Source organism: Muntiacus reevesi, chromosome 3 (assembly GCF_963930625.1).
Source record: "Muntiacus reevesi chromosome 3, mMunRee1.1, whole genome shotgun sequence".
Lineage (NCBI taxonomy): Eukaryota > Metazoa > Chordata > Mammalia > Artiodactyla > Cervidae > Muntiacus > Muntiacus reevesi.
In genome coordinates, this window is record NC_089251.1 from 91,129,448 (window position 1) to 91,150,254 (window position 20,807).

At 47.5% G+C, this 20,807-nt stretch overlaps 1 protein-coding gene across 3 annotated transcripts in view; it reads left to right on the top strand.

Annotated features, from left to right (window-relative positions):
* The window catches only part of TET3 (tet methylcytosine dioxygenase 3), a 106,072-nt gene that overhangs the window by 16,032 nt on the left and 69,233 nt on the right, over window positions 1-20,807 (top strand). For 2 of the 3 annotated variants that reach the window (XM_065929576.1, XM_065929575.1), the window contains exon 3: window positions 1,632-1,688. In XM_065929576.1, coding sequence (XP_065785648.1) covers window positions 1,632-1,688 — 57 coding nt within the window. Of the gene's footprint in view, window positions 1-1,233; window positions 1,319-1,631; window positions 1,689-20,807 lie in introns of those variants that run through there. The other variant, XM_065929578.1, reaches the window with a different exon arrangement.

Consider the following 20,807-nt stretch of genomic DNA (forward strand, 5'->3'; position numbering starts at 1 on the left):
GTGAGGCATTTTCTCAGGCTCCTCATAACTGTGTATGAGGTAGCTGCTATTGCTCATGAGCAATACTAATCTATAAGATAGAACTACAAATAGGCTGAGAGAGATAAGGTACCACCACCAAGCTCCTGCCGCTGGATAGCGGAGCCAGGAACTGACCCAGATGCATGGGTACCAGAGTCCATATGACGGGTCCCCTCCTAGAAGGCGGAAACTCTGGGATGTTGGCTACAGGGAGGGCTTGGGGTGAAGCCGGATGTCTCTTGGGTTGCCTAGGAACTGCAGGGCTTTCCTCTCCCCATTCTGTTCTTCAGTCTCCTGGGTGTTGCTGCCTCCTCTCCTCCGCCTTTGCAGGGGATGGGGAGCATCCCCTGAAGTCTGGGTGTGCCACCCCCTGTGGCCTTTCTGAACGAGGAGGGAACATTGCCATTGGTGGTGGAGAGAGTGCTGTCTGGAGGGGGTGGCCTGTGTTCCAGCCGCAGTGATGAGCCGTGGTAGGGTGAGGTGTGGGTGTTTGTGAGCAAAGGAGGGCAGGTCTGACTTGGTGAGGCTTTGAGCCACAGGCAGTGTTGGCTTCAAAAGGAAATCTGTTGATGCAAGATGGGCAGGAGACGACTCCATAATGGTTAAGAGTCTGGTCTTTAGTGCGGGACAACCTGGCTTGGAGTCCCAGAGCTGCTGTTTTCTAGCCGTGTCACCTTGGGTAAGTTACTTCACTTATCTGGCCTTATTTCCTCATGTGCAAAACGGGGTAAAAGGTTCATACTCCAAGGCTTTTCTTTTCCTTGGAGGATTGCAGGGGCTATTGCTTTTATCATAGTGCCTGGCACTGTCCTAGCTGCTGCTAGGATGAGGCAGTTTGCTGGTGTCCTAGGGCCAGAGAGCGGCCTGAAGGGGAATCCCGCCAGCGTCTGCTCGACCCCGAGCGCAGTCAGTCTTTGACCCTGGAGATGCAGAGGATGCCTCTGGGTATTACCTTCGGGTCCCCGAGTCGGAAGGAGGCGGGGGTGCCCCGGGATCCCCAGCCTGCCGGGAGCGGCGGCGGGCCTGGGCCACAGCCAGCCCGGCTCCGCGGCACCCTTGGCGGTGCCCCCGCCTCCCAGCCGGGCAGGTCCAGCCCCCGGCGGCCCTGCCCCCGCCCGGCCGGCCGCGGGGATTGGCTGGCGAGCGCGCCGCCCCCTCCACACCAGCCTCGCCGGCGGCGGGGAGGGGAGCCAAGCCGGCAGCTGGCCGCCGCCGCCTCTGCAGTGCCTCCCTCCGTGCGCTCCGGCGGGGATAATGGGAGGCCCGCCGGCCGATGCACCAGAGGAGGCCGGCCGAGGTAGAGCGGGCAGGGCGGGGAGGGACGAGGCCAGGCCGGACGCAGGAGGAGGGGCCGAGCCCTCCTGGATCTTGGGAGGGTGGATAGGGGAGAAATGAAAACAAAAACACTCTTGAAGGCGAATGAGTCCATCCACCGCGCGTCTGGGTGGCAGCTGGAGGCAGGAAGATGGTCCCTGCTATCCTTTCTTTCCGAGGCCCCCCTGCCTTCCCTTCTCCCCCTTCTCCTGCAGCGTGCTGGGAGTGCTGCAGAAGGACTTTGCTGCTTCCCTGGTGGTGGCCTGGCTTACCAGTGTCTCCGTCTTCTTTTGCAGGTGGAAATAAAGGCTGGTGAAGGAGCCGGGCCGTGGGGACAAGGGGCCGCTGTCAAGGTACCTTGTGTGTATGTGTGTGTGTGTGTGTGTGGTAGAGGTGAAGTGTTTGACTGGATTGGATAAAAATAAAGGGTCTCCTCTGGTGATCCCTTAATCTCCCACTGTGTGTGTAGCAGCAGCTGAGGGGGAGGGGCGGCGGGGGTGTAGGCGGCCAATGAATTCTCAGGCCTGTGTGGGTTTTGTTTGGATTCTTTTTGCTTTCTCAGCTGGATGGTTTGGGTGCAGTTGGGATTAGGTTGGTTGAACTGTTTTTTTTTTTTTTAAGACACACAACCCACTCCCCACCCTTGCCTCTGGAAATCTCTCGAGAATGTCCCTGGTACTGTTGGTTTGCGTCCAATCTGCAGAAATCCCCCCCCCCCCCGGGGGGGGGGTGCTGCGGAGGGGGGGGGAGTTGCGCTCCTGAGTCTGAAGCTGATAGGGTGTCATTAGTCATGCTGCTGTCACCATGGAGATGGCTGGAGAGGAGAGGAGGTGGTGGGGGTGAGGATATTTTGGGTAGGGTGGGGGCTGATGCAACATCATGACTGGGAATCCTGCAGGCGGTGGGCTGCTGTTACTCTGTGCAGATGGGTGTCTGGGGGACTCGGAAGGGAATGTTACCAGGTGCGTGGGAAGAGAAGGGGACACTGAGCTTCTCCATGTGGTTGTTCTCCAGGCCAGGGCTGGGGTATTTGGGGCAGGGCAGAGTCTGTGGAATATAAGCCATTATGAAGAAACACAGATGTTCTTCCCCGGTTGGCAAAGGGCAGGATCAGTAGGTTTCCTTGGGCTTTGCCCTGTTTTCAGGGCTGGGGATCTGCTGTGAGTTTGGGATTACTCAGCAGTATCTTCTGCTGGCCCAGAGTGAAGAAAACAGAGCAAGAGGCAGCTCAGGGTGGCTGCCTCTCAGGTCAAGAGCAGAGAGAGGCTGGGGAAAGAGTGTAGGGACAGGTGGGAGGCAGGACTGGATGGGACTTCTAGGAGAGCAAACCCTTTCCTGCCCCTGCCTCAGCTCTGTCTTCCCCTTCAGCCCCTGGAGCCTGTGAGGAGCTGGGGGAATCTGGTTGCTTGGGTAGCAGGTGGGCAAGCTGCTCATGTCCCCAGATGCTCTTAGATTTTCCTCCTGGGAAATCCTCCTCTGACTTCCTGGGAAAACTGTGGGAAGCTCCCCGGAGGTGCTGAAAGTGCCACCCTCATTGCCTGGGCGGGACGCTGGCAGGGGGGGGCCTCTGCTTTCCCAGCAGGATTGGGGGCTCCTGGGTGAGGCTGTGGGGTGGATCAGGAGCCAGGGTGGTTCCCTGGCCTCCTCCCAGAGGAACTTACAGCAAGGAGGTGCCTGAGGGAGGGCAGGAAATTTCCTTCTGGGGGAAGGAGAGGAGCCAGGTGGCCTTGGCTCCCTGGAGGTTGGGCGAGCCTTGGTGAGGCTGCAGGTCGTGGGTGACTGCCCGGGACGAGACTGTGGCAGGCCCCTGAGGCCAGCAGAGGTGGCTGACACTGGCTTTGTTGTGAGTTGGGAGGAGAGAGCTGTGAGCTCACTGCATGCCCTTTCTCCAGAGCAGAACCCCCAGCTTCCACCCCCACTTAGGCCCCTAGCTGCCCCTTGTGTGCTGTTGAGGGCTGTGGGCACAGGGATGGTGCACCTGCTGTGCCCCCCACTCTAGGGAAAGCAGGACCAGGGGGTGAGGACAGGTGGGCCCGAGGAGCGGGCAGCTCCCTCCCTCCTCTGTGTCTTTGGCCTCGTCAGCCAGAGCTTCCCTTTCTGCTGAGAGGAGGGACTGCCGGCAGGTCTGTTTACTCCGGAAAGCACCCCCTCCTGCCTAGCGGTGGCTTCTCCAGCTTTTTCCAAGTGTGTTCTCCGTTCCTCTCTGCCTGCATCGTGCTGGCCCGGCCATCCTGCTGGGATCTCCCCACCTGACATCTCCGTCCTTAGTGTTGTGGGCATGGAGCAGGGCTGCCTGGGAGAGTAGAGAATGCCCTTCACCCACGTCTTCCTTCTTCCCCCTTCTCAGCCTGGGGCCTGAACGGGTGGTGTTTTTAAAGCCCTGAGGTGTCTGTACTTGTTTTTATTGTTGAGTTGTCTGTCGGAGAGTCCTGGCTTCCTCTTGGCCCAGCTTGGGCACTGCCAGCAAGCACTCAGATCTGCGGCCTCTGTTCCTGGTGCCGCCTCCGTTCTCTCACAGAGTTTAGTGTGGTGTTCCACATACCCTCGGAGAGCGGTTTTGTGAGGTCCTCTTCTGCACTTAGGAAGATGTGTGTGGTGTGTGAGCTCATTCAGAGCAGTCAGAGACTCTGGGACGCGGACAGAGGGGGTCTCCCAGTTTGGGGGTTCCCATGGGAGGGGCCCAGGACGGGTGAGCTCCCTGGGTGAAGAATATCCAGCAGCCGGTGGGAATGTGCACATCCAGCAGGTGCTGAGTCTTGTCAGGGTTTCAAGAATACCCATGATAAAGGGTGTGTGTCATTCCCAGCACAGGCATAAAGTTGAGCTTGATGAATGCAGCTGGTCTGTTTACTGTCTGGCTTATTACATGTCTACCTATGATATCCCAAGGAACATGCCGTAGCACAAACTGTTGTCACCTCTTGCCTCTTGGCAGCCTGGACAAGAGTGAGTGCCCAGAGCCGAGAGCACCAGGCTCTTGGGCTTCCCACGCTGCTCCCACGCTCTGCCCCATGGGAGCCCTCGATTGGCTGAGGATGTGTGGAAACTATTTTGGGACTGTGCCCAGGATCTCTGCCTTCTGTCTCTCCTTTGGACCACTGCTCCTTTTGTCAAGGATCTGTGATCCTCAACTTTCCACACACCGTGGGGAACTCCTCCTAGTTCTTTCTTGCCTGCTCTTCCCACTCTCCAGCCCTTTGTGAGGGTCCAGCGGGAACCCTTTTATCTCTGAGGTATTGTTTACGAGCGGTAGTGAAGTTGGGCAGATGTGGAAGCAGGTGGGCATTTCAAGCTAGGCTAGGAAAGGAACCAAGCAAGTGGATTTCAGAGTTGAGCTTGAGGATGGAAAGAGAGGGCTTCCCCGTGCGTAGGAAGTATAGTATTAGAGTCCCAGAGCTCAGCTCCACCTCTTTGGTGACCCCAGCCATTTTTGAATGTTGTGGGAGAGGGGGGAGACTTTGCAGCACAGATGGGTGAGTGAGTCCAAAGGAGGGCCTTCCTGCCCCTGGAGCTGCCGGTAAGGCCCCTGTGACAGCTCCGCAGCCCCCTGGCTGGGCTGGCTGAGGAGGGGCCTAGGTGCTGGGCTCCCTTCAGCTGCAGATGGACAGTTCTGCTAGAAATGGTTATTGTGGTGTTGCCAAGCCCCTCCCATGCCCCTGAGGCTGCACCAAATGGTTTGGCTGGCTGGGGGTGGGGGCAGGCCGTATAGGGAGGGGCCTTGTTTTGGCTTAGTTTTGGGGCCTCTTGTCTTTCCCACCCTGACCTCCTGGGCTTTTGGCCTCACTTTGCCTCATCCTTGGGCATCTGGCAGTCAGCTGAGGACTCCCCTTGTTACAGGGCTGTCTGTAGCTTCTAAGGAGGAGACAGCTTCCTTACAGATTAGTTGAGGAAGCCTTTGGGCAAATAGAGATAGGGGTGACTGAGACAATTAAAATCTACAGATTATCCTGCTATCCAGGGCTGTGACCCTGTCCCCATTCACCTTACCTCTGTTTCTTTCTCCCTTCCTCTTTTTGCATTTACTGTTTATCATGTTCTATGGATAGCGTTAGGTCCTGAAAAATAAGAGAAATCATTATGATGCGATATTCACAATATCACTGGAAGCAGGACATGTTGACTAAATTGCCTAAAACTGTAACACTAAATGGGAAAACCAGCTCTGGCAGTGGTTTCTTTTTTTTTTTTTTCCCTGGTACAGAGAACGCTTTTGATCTTTGTGTTTGGGATTGTGAACTTGCACATGACAGAGGAAGCCTCTTGCCCCCCACCAGCCCTAGCTCTTTACATCTACTTTTATCACAGACTCAGTGGACCTCAGGGGACTTTAAAGGAACAATCAGCATACCAATCATGTTTTCAATAAGTTGGCATTTCTGGGATCTGGTGATTACAGATTAGGGTGGTGGGGTCAAGAAATGGACCAGCTGGGACGATAGCTTAATTCTGAAAGGAAGATGTTGGCTTTAACTGCGTTGGGTTTGAGATTCAAGAAAAGCTGCAAGGAAGTACTGTGCTGGGGCCATTTACCTTGAACCCAAAATTGTCTTCTACTCGTTTGAAGCAGTAAGCAGCCCTTACTGCTTTAGGAGCTCCCGTGAGATTGCTGACCTGGAAGCGGAGGGTGAGAAGGGCAGTCTCCAGTTACTTTTCCTGTCTAATCCCACCTCTCCTGGTCTTGGGTTTTGTCATTAGCCATTTGGCAGTCCCCTGACTTCAGTCTTCTCTGTAAAATGAAGGGGTTGTTCCCAAACTAATGGGTTTGAGGGTCAGTTTTTGTAATTTCCAAAACATCGCAGACCAAAACAGCTCCTGCTGTTTGTAGGGTTGGCAGCTCTCGCCGTCCGTAGCTCCCTTCAGGGGTTCAGCACCATCCAGACCCATCTGTGAGCCACTGAACGAGGTGGTCCAGCAGGTGCCCTCGGATGGAGCAGGAAGTTCACCTCACTGTGCTAGTTTCTAAAGGCTTCCTCTTGGTTCCTGTGTCTTTGTTGTGATGAACTGGTGACAGCGTTTGTGGGTCGTTCCCTGAACAGCATTACTTTAGGACTTTGCTTCTGGAAGAGCAGAGGGTCTTTGTTCTGACCCCTCTCTTCTGTACGCTCCATCCTGGGGACAGAGCCACTACTTGGGAGAGTAGAGATCTTGCTACCCCAGAACTCTGTTGGAGAACCTCAAAAGACTTTACTTGTGTCATAGCCTATGTAGATAAGGATGCCTCCCGTCTGTCCTTTCATCTCTGCAAGTCTGAGTTCTGATGGTGGATTGGCGGGACTCTGTGTGAATGTGTGTGTGTGTGTGTGTGTGTGTGTGTGTGCGTGTGCACACACACACATGGGCGTGTACAGTTAAGGTTGAGGCTGGGCCCCTGTAGTTGCCAGAATAGACTTGGGCCCTGCCAGTCACTAAGGCTCTATTGCCCTGTCAGGGTACCTTGACTTCTGAGCTTCTTCCATTTGGTAGCTCTCGATAACATAGAGGTTCAGCCCCTTTCCTTGGAGGGCTGGTCACAACCTCTGCCCTGATTTCTCTAAGGATGAGTCTCCTAATACTTCTGATACTTTGAGTTCAGGAAGCTCCCTCCTACTTTGTGTCACCCCCTTAGCCCCCCACCCTCTGCAAAGTGTTTTTTCTTTTTCTTCTGCTTAAGATCTTTGACCTTTTCATTTAAGATGCTGAAGATTACAGAAAAAAGTTAAAATATTAATTGCCTTCTATGCCAGCTACCTCATCCTAGAGGAGGGTGGGGGGAGGGTCTAAGCTGTAATATTGTCATGCCACAGGAATATTCCTTAGGAGGCAGACATTCCAAGAACAGTGAGATTAGGGCCTTAGCAAATCCTGGTTACCTCTATGACCTGGAACTCTTGTGCCCTTGGTGCTTAAGTAATTGGATTTCTCAGTCCCACCTCCAAGCATTTTCCATGTGTAATCCGAACCTCATGGACTTTGCAAGGGAAATAAAGACACTGAAAGGGTTTTCAGCTTGTCCCTGACAGTGAGCTCCTAAGCTCCTGGCCCACTTGACTGAGTTTTCCTGCTTTGCCTCTGCAACATGCACACCGCTCCCAGTACCCTCCTCCCTGGGAGTCTGCTCTTTGAGCTTGTGGGTCGTGGTTCCCAGCCCTGCTAAACAGATGGAGTTTTCAGTAGGAGCTGTTTCCTGCCAGTCCACCTTTCCATGCATTAGGGGGAAGGTTCTACCTCTGATTACTGCTGGCCACTCTACAGAAGGCGGACGAACCCGGGAGGCTAGTAACTCCGGACATTCAGAAACCCTGAAAGGGATTCAGGCTGATAGCCTCATCTGAATCCCCAGACAGACTCCCTTTGCTGCGCCTTCCCCCTGGAGCGTGACTCCTGGGTTAACTCGTTTCTGTGTTGGCTTAAACAAGTTCAGGCTGGGTGAAGAGGATGCTGCCTGACTGTCCAGGCCCTGCTGGACCCAGAGAGGGGAGACTGTGCCTTCCCAGCTGGGATCGTTGTTGCCGTGCACGCGAACTCCAGTGGGGGAATACAGAAATGGATTTTCAGTGGAGTGCTGGAGGCCGTGCCTGAGAGATCCCCACCCTGCTTCCTGGCACTGCAGATGCCTTTCTCCTCTCCCACTGTGTTCTCCATCCTAACATGCTCTTCATGGTCTCAGCCCATCCTCACTCTCAGCCCTCGCCCTTTGAGCTTAGCCCTGTAGACTAACAGAGGGCCTCTGAGAACTTCCGCTTTTCAGAATATGGGCAAAGGCCTCCTTGTGTTCAAATTATCTAGGAGCTTGTAAAAATGCTGTGGGACTGCCGGGCCAAGAGAACCATCTGTTGGAGTCACACCTGTAGGTTCCTATCACATAATTAGGTGGAGCGAATGCAGGCTGGGTGGGAGTGGGGGCCCTGGAGGTGAGTGTTCGAGCCTCTTAGCAGGTGTGTCTCATAGCATCCTCTTCTCCTGCCCCTACCGCTTGTCCCTGAGCCAGGGACTGAGCTGATGCTGAGTCCTGATGTTGATGTCTGAGCTGGGCACTGACCTCTGCCCTGTGGCCCTTTTCCTCCCTGTTATTTCTCCTCGGTTTCCTGTTTTCCAGCTGTGGGTTCCCAGTGGTGTCATTTGGACCCTGGTTAGTAGTTAGGGCTTAGTTCTGGGGTTGTGTGGTTGGAGTGGTGTATGTCTTGGGACTGTATTGACAAGTGGTCCGAAACAGTCTGAACACCCAGCTTGAGAGCCAGAGCCCAGGATTCTGTGTCCAATCCCTGGGAAGCCCCTCCCTCTTGCTTTCCAGAGGCTGCTTCCTTCATGTTGGGGGCATCCCTCCTCACTGGAGCTCTGCTGAGGTCTAGGGAAGCTGGATATGGAAAAAGACCTGGGTGGATCAGGGCACTTCAGCCGTATGTACTCACTCCCCCTCCCACAGCCTCCACCAGGATGGGCAGGGGCCAGGCTTCAACTTGCCTCAGTGGCTGGGCCTCGGGTCCAGCTAGTTTATTGCAAACGAGAATCTCTGTGGAGCATTTAAAAAAGAAATTATTGGTGTCTAGGCCTCAGCCCCTGAGAATCTGAAGTAATTGGTCTGGGGTGGAGCCCAGGCACCAGCCTTTTTCAGAGCTCTCCAGGTGACTTAAATGTGCGCTCAGGCTTGAGAGCTGCAGCCCTCATTTGATTTGGCTTTCCCTGTGTCTCCTATATCCTTGGGTTGCCCTGGAATTTTTTTTTTTTCTCATCTATTGATAATTTTAGTGAGACTGTTTCCAGACTCTATTAAGACAGTGAGACATGTCAGACAAAACACTGGGTGGAATGTTCCTTTCCATGAAACTGACCCATAAGTTCATATTGAAGCCAGAACTTAAGAAGGTAGTTCTGTAGCTGGTGACAGAAACTAAGTGTTCTCATCTTAGCTTTAAATTTGAGAAAACTTTTTATTGAAGTATAGCATACACAAAAGCACATACTGTGTGCAGCTGATGAGTTTTTACAAAGTAAGTACAGCTGCGTGGCCAGCACCTGATCCGGGAAATGAGCACCCTCACCTCACTGCCGTTGTTCAGTATTTCTGTGGTGTTTTGGGCAGAGCCGGTGAGTCTGTGCTTAGTACAAGAGTGTGTACTGGCTTTGGACAGGCTTCAGCTTGTCCTCTACAAGGAGCACCCTTGCACGCCTGTGTGGGTGTTCCTGAAATGGAGCGGGTTTTGTGGTGACAGGGTGCAGGGCAGCCGAGTCCTGCAAGCTCCTCTCTGCTGTTCCTTTTTGCTCTGTTTCCCTTTTACTTCCTTTTCTACCTTGGCCTTGAGGCTTGCTAGTCCTCAATCTTGGCTAAATCCAATAGTCTGTAATGTTTTTGGGCTTTTATTCCCTTTTTTTAATTTTACAGATGCTACATGTTCTTTGGAAGCATTAGAAAATAGAAATAAATAGAAGGGAAGGAATTTGTCCATAATTTACAACCTGGTTAATCACTTTTAACTGGAGTATCCCTCTACCCTTGACTGTATGCACACTAGACGCTTGTTCTGTGTTGTTCACAAAAAGAGTCATGCTGCATTGTAACCTACTTTCCCCTACATGATAACTAATTGCAGTTTAACCTGTTGAGCAGTTACTCTGTGTGTGTGTCATGGGGCAAAGTTTTCATAGTTCTCTCTCTCTTGGAGTTTCCATGACAGCTCCAAGGCAGGTAGGTGGTAGCTCCACCTTTCAGATAAGAAAACTGAAGTTCGGAACAGTTGTATGACCAAGGGCCAATGTTTCATAATGGGGTGGAACTGGAATTGAGGTCAGGGATATCTCTCTGCCCCCTGCCCCAGGGATATATTTTCAACATGGTTTGAAGATAAAAGATATTTCTCCTTCACCTACTGATAAAGTGAATTATGTTAATACAGTTCTTAATACTGAACTGTCTTTGCATTCCTTGAATATACCATAATTGGAAATGAATTTTTTAACAAGCTGTTTTGATTTATTAATGTGGCAGTTTGGGGTCTATATTTGTGAATGTGATTGACCTATAATTTTTATTTTGTGTTTTCATTGTCAAATATTGGTATTAGAGTAATGATAACTTCATATAATGCAGTGTGAAACCTTTATTCTTTATTTATGCTCTGAAACAGTTTAAGCAGTCATTTTTTGGAAAAAAAATCTGATGAAACTGCCTGAGCCTGGTACGTTTTTGAAGGCTGGGTCTTTGCGGCTTTCAGAGTTCTTTCCCTCTGTGGCCCTTGGTACATTTACTTTGTCTTTTCCATGATATCTATTTTTCAGGTTTATTCCTAAGCTGCATATATAGTTATTGCTTTTCTGTTTCCTCAGTAGCTGTGATTTTTTTTATTTCCTTAATTTCTAATGTTGTATATTCACCTTTTCTCTTTTCCTTTTTGGCTTTGCCAGTTTTCTGTAATATAAAAGAAGGTAGATTTGTCAGTTGTGTTTTCTGCTTTCTAAAGTGTTAATCTCTACTTTAGTCTTTATTGTCTTTTTCTTAGGTTTATTTGGTATGCGCTTTTTCTAGATTCTCAGTTAGATCCTTAGGACACTATTTTTTCTGTGTTTTTTTGCGTGTTTCTTCTTTGATCACAAACACGTTTAAAAATATGACCTTTTCTCTAAGTTGCACCATGGCCTCATTCTCCAGGTTTTCTCTTTTATGTCTGCTGGCATTCTTGGGGAGGTGCTGAGGCTTACCCCATGTGGAAATAGCAAGTCCCAATGTAGCCTCACTACCTTGCTCCTGACATGGGCCTAGCAAAGAATCCCTGAATGTGGAAAAATGGCAAGACCAGACAATGCAGTGCTTGCTTACTTGTCTCCAAGCCCCTGGGAAGGGAACTAGTAATAGTTTATCAGCTTATTAGACAGAATCTGTGGGAAACTTTGTTTTTAAACCTAATAAGCAGTATCAGTTTGAATTGCTAGGACCAGAGCATATCCTGAACCCAAATGGAAGTTTTAGTAGTATTTAGAAAAACCTCACACATTAGCACCTGAGAAAATAAAGTTAGAAGCTGAGAGGAGTGAGAGAGAAATGTTTGACCCAGAGCTCATGGCCTAGCTGAGCCAGCTTAGGCTGCAGCTTCAAGCCTTGCTCCTGTTTCTTTCATGCACCGTCAGAAACTGTGGCCCAGTTGGTGCCCCTGAGGCTGTGAATAATGTCCTAAGGCAGAGAGGACAGTGGAAGACAAGTGAAGCATCCGTAGCACTAGGAGAAACTGGGTGGGCATCTATCTCCTGCAGTGGTCCACTGAACATCCATTTCTGTCTGCCCCCTTAGAACTCAGGGTGCTGACAACAATGGTCCCCGCTGGGCCAGTAGATTCTCCCCTCTCTGAGACCAGCAGGGCCTGGTATGATGTGGGGAGGCCTCTGTACCCAGCCTAAACTTGTTTAAGCCAGCAGAGCAGGACTGGGCCTGGGGGTTACACTAACGGAAAACAGTGAAGTACCTTGGTCCATAGAGCTTCTCACCCTTTATCTTGACTCCCTAGAAAACAGTCAAGGCCAGGGGGAGGGTTTGGGCAGGGGACAGAGAAGGGATGAACTTCAAGTTCAGCCTAGAAACCAGTGGCAATATTACTACTTTTTGCTTTTTTTTACAAATGGAGAAGAAAATTTTGAACTTGAAATAAAATAATACATGCCCATTTAAAGAAATAAAATAATGTCAAAGTATATAAATCAGAAACTGAAAATCCCTACATCTTTTCCATCCCAGTATAATCTCTATTAGCAATTCAAAATGAGTACATGACTCCAAAATGAGCATGTGAACTTATTGCCTTTCCTGGAATAATGTGTTTGTACCATACCTTTTTTGGGGGTAATGTTTTCTTTTTTAAATGAAAAATGATTTTAAAATCAAATGTTTAAAACAAATGTTTTAAATAAAGTTTATAGCAAACATGTTTTGTTTTAAAATTTTTATTAGAGTATAGTTGATTTAAAATGTGATGTCAATTTCTGATGTACAGCAAAGTGAATCAGTTATACATATACATATGGGGTCATTTTTTATTTGCTCATAATATGCTGAGGCCATCTTTCCATGTTAGTACACTTATCTTAACCTTTGAAATGGCTGTGGAGTCTTTGATTTCATGGGTTTATTGTAATGAATTGTTTCCTTTTGGTGGACATTTGTAGTTCCAATTTCTTGCAGTTATAAATGATGTCAGTAGTTTACATATTTGTACATATATTTAGGGATTATTTGTTCAAGTATTTGTATAGGACAATATCATATAAATGAAGTTTTAACTGACATCACCAAATTACCCTCCAACAGGTAATTTGATAATATCTATCACATATACTCTCCTACTAACACTGAATGAAAAATGATCAGTTTTTGATTTTTGCCAAATTAGTAAGTGAAAGAAGGATCTATCATATTAGTTTATTTTATTAGTGAACTTGAGAATGCTTTATTTATTCAGGCTGCAATGTATGGCTTATGGGATCTTAGTTCCCTGACTGGCATTTGAACCCAGGCCACCACAATGAAAAGTACTGAGACCTAACCATTTGACTTCCAGGGAATTCCCTAGAATGTTTTAAATGTTAACCATTTTGTATTTATTCTGTGAATTACCTGTTATTTACAGTACCCGCTTTTACTTTAAATTAGATTGCTTTTCTAAAAAATTAACTCATTCATTTTAATTTATGTATTTACATGGCTGTGCTGGGTCTTAGTTGTGGCATCTGGGATCTAATTCCCTGTTGGGAGCTTGGAGTCCTAGCCACTGGACCCCCAGGGAAGTCCCTAGATTGTCTTTTTATTGATCCTTTAAAGTTATTCATATATTATCAGTATTAGCCTCTTAAATTTTGAAAAACAGTTTGGCCTCTCACTTTTCTTTCGTTGTTTCTGTCAAATGGAATTTGATTTTTGTACAGTCGGAAGTCATCAGTATTTTGGCATCCAAGTTTGTATAGTTTTATTTTACATATTTAGATCTCTTTAAGCTGAGATTTATTTTTGTATATGGTATAAGATAGAGATTGAATTTTTCCCAATAGAAAGTCTGTTATCTCCAATCTGTTTATTAAATATTTATGGTATTTCAGATGATTTGTAATTCTACCATAAGCACTTTATAAATACCCATATATTCATGGGCAAACATTTTAGGGCCTCTCTTCTGATTCTGTGTTGATATTTCATTGTTTTAATTATTGCAGTTTTTATACAATGATTTGGTTTAAACAAAAACAGAAATTCATTTTTTTCCCCAAATGTTTCTTTGGCTTTTCTTTTGCCAAATAATTTCCCTTTCCAAATAAGCATATATACAATTTGTCAAGTTCCGTGGAAAATGTTGGGGTTTTTCATTTGGGAATGCATGAAATTTATAGATTATTTGGGGGAGAACGGACAGCTTTATATTGAGCCTTCCCATCCAGGGAGTCGGGAGTGTATCTGTTTTTTGTAGTCTTTTTGCGTGTCCATCAAAGTTTTTTTAATGTTTTCTTCAGATAGGTCTTACACATTTCTTATTAAGCGTATTCTTTGGATACTGTAGCTTCTGCTGTTGTTATTGCCATCACACTTTCTAGCCTGTTACCACAGGTGTATTAGACATGCTCTGGTTTTTGTCAGCTGCTCTGTGATGGACAAACATCCCTTGATTCCTCACTCCCTGTATGTGCCGTCTGTACCAGTGCAGAGATGCTTCAGTGCCTGGTATGAGTTGCTAGTGATGAGGTGCTCATCTCACTCAATTTTGTTCCCTAGTACCTGGCACAGAGCCTGGCATGCAGTAAATCCTTTTAGTAAATGCTGTGAAATCAAATTGATGACAGAGACAATGAGCTTCACCTCCTCAAAGTGTGACAACCTAGGCCAACGTGAGAAGCAGAATCTAAAGCAGCCCTGGGAGCTGTGAGGTGAATAGCAAGAGATGGGGTAACCTGCTCTGTCCCTACATAAAGAGAAGCTCCTGGGCCATTTTCCCACAGGCTGATATCAGGGAGGAACCCTCTGAACCCACACCTCATAATTACTGGGACTGACAGCCCACTGCTCATTAACCCTCATTAGCACTAAATAATAGGTAGAGCTGCCTCCCTGGTTCCCAGATACCTGAAGACAGCATAGAGCAAACTTAACTGCTCACTGGGATTGAGGCTTCATCAAGGCTGAACACAGAGCTTGTAAGACCACTCACTGGTGATACTGGCTCCGCATCTGTGTGGCTGGTCTCCTTTCTCAGATGTGGTGTCTGTCTTCTATTTCTCCAGAGTCTATGACACCCTCCTCCCCATCTACCCTCAGGATTTCTAGGTGAAGTTTATTCCTATCAATGTGCTACTCCTCCTTATCATTGTTTTCATTTTAAGCTTTTACTTATGATTGGGAAATGGAAGTCACCTTTTCTTGCTGGAGCTGTCCAAATGCAAGCCTCTCTGCTCACTCCCCTACCAGTTTTCCCATAACCACAGGTCCCTGATTGCTGCTGCCTGGGAAGGCGGGACCCACCAGGGCCTGGGAATGAGGGATGCCCCCACCCCTGGGTCTTGGGTGCTACAGGCGTAGACAGAGAGTCCCTGCTGCTTTTAAGCAGAAGTTGAGGTTTCTCCCTCTTAGCAGAAAAAAGAAAGTGGGGAGGGAATCAACTTGGCTGGTGCGTGTAAAAGAAATAGCAATTAGAGGTGGGCTCTGAGCCGCTTCCCAACCGCTCTGTGCTGGCATGCATCTGGTTCAGTGTCACGGAGTTGCATTGACTGCAGCAGTGAATGGTTCTCATTCAGCCTGTGGTCTGTGCTCACCCTCCCCCTCAATGCTCAGGTGGCAGAGGAGATAGAAACCCTTTCTCTGGCTCTTCTTTCTGCTAATTCATTTAAATCCCCCAGAAACAGTGGACCCCAGGGTACACCCATGAGGTTGAGAAGAAGGCAGGAGCACTGCTCTGCGCCTCTGCCCCCGTCGAGTCTTACTCTTAGACCCTGTGCCCACCCAGGCAGGGGGAGGTTGCCGTGGGCCCTACCTGGGCCATGCTGAGTCCTCAGGCTTCTTGTGGCAGCCACGGCTGCATTTCTGCCAGCTCTGAAGGAGCTGCCCTCTCCGGGTCCTGAGCAGGAACTCTTGACAGATGGGCCTCTGTGAACCCGTGGAGTTGTTCCAAGTGCCTTCTCCCAGAGCAGAGTGCATTCTGGCAGTTCAGCTGCAAAGTGGGGCTGCTTAGGGCTTCAGCTCACCTGTTGGAGAAAGCCTTTTCCTAGCCCTGCCCCCCATCTGCCTGTCGCCCTCTGCCAGAAGTAGAGGCACAGATCGCTGACAGGTGGAGCTGGGTGTGCACCTGGTGGGTGGAAAGAAACTGTAGTTCTCTGCCAACCAGTTAAGACCCTCAGTTCACCCAAGTTCTGAACTAGCTAGGACTTCCCATTTTCTCTACTCACCCTCACTCCCATAAGGTTATTGGAGGGTGATTCTCAAAGAGTAGTTTGAGGGCAACTGCGTGTGAATCCCCTCCATAGACACACAGAGTTGCTATCTGTGGGCGGGACCTGGGAATCTGCATCAGAGGCCAGCTTCTTCCAGGCAGTTCCTCTGCCCACAGGAGTTTGAGAAACTCCTGGTCTACGGAGTAATGTAAAAGGGGCTCTGTTTATTTGGGGCTCCCAATGCTTGATGAGGACTGAAAAGACGTGCCTTTAAATGCTGTGATGGTTTGTGAAAAGGCCAAGTGTTATGCAAACACTTGTGAAAAACCAAGAAAGACTTAAGTGTAAAAGCTATTAAATTTCAGACAAGATCCAACTCTAGGAAATAGTTAATTTTTTTGTTGTTGATTATAAAGAATGCAAATTCTCCATAGAAAAACCAGAAAGTTCAGGTATGCAAATAGAGAAAACGTCTGTAATTTTACCACTCAGAACTCCTGTTAATGTTGTTATAGCTTTTAAAACTTTACAGCCTTTATAAGTCATATTTTAAAAAATTTAAGTGTCTTTAGTGAGTTTTACCCCCGATCATAAAAATAGTATGTTTACTATAATCTATTTTTAATTGGTATAAAATATTTTGATTTGCAGAATTTTTATTGCTATATTTAGGTGTGATCTGCACTTCTTTGTGAATATATTTTGATTTGCTTTGCTTATTATTCTTATGTGTGATTTTTCTTATGAATTCACAAGAGAACTTTATATGTTAATGGTATTAATGCTTCATTGTACCTTGGCAAATACTACAGATGTCTTAATTTTTTAATGTTTTTGTTTTATTTTGCCATACCTTTTTTTTTACATGTTTATATAACTAAATCTAGTTCTAGTAGTTTAACAGTTGGTTTTTTGTTTTGTTTTTTCCCTAAAAGAACAAGCACTGCTTTTGCATATTTTAAGAGAAATTTAAGATCAGACAGATAGAGACCATTCCTGTGCTTCTCATTTTTTAATGTCCATCCAGATCACCTGGACGTTTCTGTACAATACGTTCTGTAACTCAGCAGGTCTGGTGTGATGCCTGAGAGTCTGCATGTCTAACAAGCTCTCTGGAGATGCGGCTGGAACACGCTTTATTTTGGCCCTGCTTTGAGTTTCACAGAATCTTAGTTCCTGACCAGGGATTGAGCCCGAACCCTCCGCAGCGAAAGCACACAGTCCTAACCACTGGGCCACCAGGGAATTCCCTGGACCACACTTCAAGTGTGATCAGAAGCAGGGACCAGAAGTTTCCAAGCCTGGCTTATCGCAGAGGTACTTAAGGAACATCTTAAGACACTAGGTTTTCTGGGCCTTCTCCTGGAAATGTCAGGCCGTGGGCATGTCTGGCTGGGTTACTTAGAGACAGTGCCTTGGCCCTTCAGCCCTTGGATTTCTTGTCTGCAAAAATAGAGAGGTAGTGCTTACCTCCCAGGGATCTGGAGTAATTAACGAATAAGAAAGATCATCATTTTTTATGACCTAGAAACATATGTAATGAACAACTGCTGGGCCTGGTGCCTTTTTTCAAGGGTAGCTCTCTGACCAGTTTCTACTTGTTTGGTGATTGCTGTGCTGTGTTGCTCAGTCGTGCCCGGCTCTTTGCGACCCCGTGGATGTAGCCCACCAGGCTCTTCTGTCCACGGGGATTCTCCAGGCGAGAATACTGGAGTGGGTTGCCATGCCGTCTTCCAGAGGATCTTCCTCACCCAGGTCTCCCTCATTGCAGGCAGATTCCTTACTGACTGAACCATCAGGGAAGCCTGTTTCATGATTAGTATTTTCAATATTTCCACTTCTTGAAAATCATCCTTTCGTCCATGTTTTCCAAGTTTTTAGTAAAGCAATTCTTAATCACTGATTTTGGTTATATTCTTTTTACATTCCTAATGTAAACTTTTATGTTTTCTGTTAAAAATGATCAACCTTGCCAGAAGTTTGCTTATTTTATTGGCCTTTTGGTGAACTATCTCTTAGATTGATTTATAGATACCTCTACTTTTTGTTTTCTAATCAACTGTTTTTGTCGTTATCTTTACCAATTTCTCTTTCCTGCCTTTTATTTAGTGTTTATTTTCTAGCTTCTTGGATTGAAATATTTGTTTTCCTTCTGATTTAACAAAGGTATTATAGAAGCATACATTTTTTCTGTTAATAATTATTGTTTTCATTGGTATAATTCACCTTAAAAAAAAGAGAACCCTTGCCACTGTTTTTTTGTGCTGGGTCCTCATTGATGTGCAGGGGCTTTCTCTGGTTTGGCAAGCAGGGGGGCTGCGATTCTGTGCTCTGGGGGGCCTTTGTGTTCTGTTTGTGCTCGTGTGTGTTGTACATGTTGCTAAAGCTGCAGGCTAGCTCTTTGGGGTGTGCTTTGTATGTGGGGAGGGAGAGGGTCTAGACAGTGGGGAGGGCAGTGGTCTACATTCTGAGACTCTAAATCTGACAGCCTGCCTGAAACTGCCCAAGTATCCTCTTCTTTACTGGACTTCTGCCCTGCAGTTCCCATCCAGCGCCCAGGGTGATGTCTGGGGTTCACTGTCCTTCAGCGGCTGGGAGAGTTTGGGGTCTGGTGGGGAGCAAGGACTTGAGTCAGACACCCTGAGCTCTAGAGCCCTTCTTCTGCTCCCAAGGAGCCATACCTACCGTTTCCTGTTCCTTGTCTGTAAAATGTGGATAATGTTACCTTTTCACAGAAACTGGAAGAGTCTTAGAGATCTTCTAGTAACATAACTCTTTTAAAAAATATTTTGATTTTGGCACAATTTCAGTTTCAGAAAAGTTGCAAGAATAGTACAAAGAATTCTCTTCACTAAGTTGCCCAAATGTTAACATTTTGCTACATTTGCCATATTCCTTTCTGTCTCTTTCACTATAATTTTTTGAAAGTAAGTGGCAAATGTGACACCCCTTTCTTCTAAATACTGAATGTGGATTTGCTAAAATCACATAAATAACCACAGTGCAATGATCAAAATCAGGAAATTAACAGATGCAACACCAATACAGACTTAATCTACAGACTTTGTGAACACTACTAACACTAATCTGCCCGACCTTATTCAGATTTTGCCAATTGTCACAATATATCTTGCAGGGGGAAGATAGCCCAGATCATGCATATTCATTGGTCAGGTTTTTTTAGTCTCTTTGTATCTGGAACAGATTCTCAGTTTTTCCTGACATTTTTTTTTTAAAGCAAGTGAGAAATTTGAGACCCAGATAGATAAAACGATTTGTCCGAGACGTAACAGCCAAACCGTCTTAGAAGAGCTGGGGGCTGGGACTCTGGTCCCTCCCCTCATGTGCTCTCCTGGCCACACGCACCGTCCAGCTCAGGCGAACACCTAAGCGCTTTCTCATTCGCCAAGTCCCATTCGCCAAGGCAGAGAGGTGGGGCAGGGTCCAGTTCTCCAGGGAGTAGCCTTCTTCTACACTTCCCTTTGCCCCTCTGTCTGCAGTGCCTGTCCTCAGCACCGCCCCCCCTTCCCTAGATGGTTTGGTGTTGGCCAGGGATCACTGCCAGAGGTGGTGAAAGAGAGAGACTAAAAACTGGCCCAGCCAGCATTACCTCAGGGCAAGTTAGTTACCTAGCTTTGTATGCTTCAGTTTTCTCCTGTGTAAAATAAGGGCTTGTGAGGATGAAAAATGTAAAGCTCTTAGAACACACCTGGAAAGTACTGGTTGATCAAAAAGTTCGTTCGGGGTTTTTCCATAGTTATGGAGCAAACCCATAGGAAGTTATTTATGTGTGTGTGTGTATGTATGTGTGTATATATGTGTGTGTGTATTTCTCCAGCCTCCGAGTCAAGTAGGAAAAAATGAGTAATTCATACTAAAACATTCTGATAGCTGAAGCCAAATAAAAATATACTTCTAATTTTGAACAAACAGAAAAACTGGTTCAGCCACTGCCACTCCCTTTTGAGAACAGGGTTGAAGAAGGAGGATCTCAGCCTTGGGCAGGGTGTGGCCGTCTTCTGAGGAGTGAAACCTCAGCTGGGAATGTGGGATTAACCCCCCTTGGCAATGTTGTGGCAGTACCCAGACAGCCAGAAGTGGGAGCCTCGGCTATGTCCCAAGGCTGGGGCAGAGCTAGCAGGCTACCGCCCACCTGCCCCAGGTCCTTCTGTGGAGGTTCTGGATTGGTTATTTGTGTTACAAGGGGGATGTGGAACAGATAGTTGAATGTAAGGTTATCTTGCAGTGGCAGCACCCTCTTGTATCAGTTCAGTTCAGTCGCTCAGTTGTGTCCGACTGTTTGCGACCCCATGAATCGCAGCACGCCAGGCCTCCCTGTCCATCACCAGCTCCCGGAGTTTACTCAAACTCATGTCCATCGAGTCAGTGATGCCATCCAGCCATCTCATCCTCTGTCGTCCCCTTCTCCTCCTGCCCCCAATCCCTCCCAGCATCAGGGTCTTTTCCAATGAGTCAACTCTTCACATGAGGTGGCCAAAGTATTGGAGTTTCAGCTTCAACATCAGTCCTTCCAATGAACACCCAGGACTGATAATGGGTATTAAAAACATGATTCATTTTTTCAACAAAATTTAGCTTTTTAAGGCCATGCTTATTGCTTAATACATATTCTTTGTCTCAGTTGTTATAATTTTACTGAATCTCTTGCAAACTTCTCCCCTCCCCCCTTTAAATAATAGGGACCTTTTGAACCATCTTACATTTCATGTCTGACTTATCTGTGACTGTGTCCAACTGTTCAGCAGGATTTATGTCCATGATTCTTGTTTTTGGGGACCTTGGTGTACGCACTTTCAGAAGTCATGTCTTTCTTCTTCAAGCCAGAACTCATGGCCACACGATCTTGGTTGCATCTCCTCTCAGAAGTTACAATCCTGCCCTCCTAAGGGGTCCTTCTCTTCAGTACTTGGCAGTGGAGTGGGAGATGGTCTCCCCATCTTGATCACCACCACTTTCCCTGAGCTAAGGGCCATTTTATTATCACTCGTAACCCAATGAGGAAATAAGAGGAGTGATAAACGCTTGTGTGAAGGAGTTACTCAGAAGAGTTTTTAAATGATATTCCTGTCATTCCTCCATCC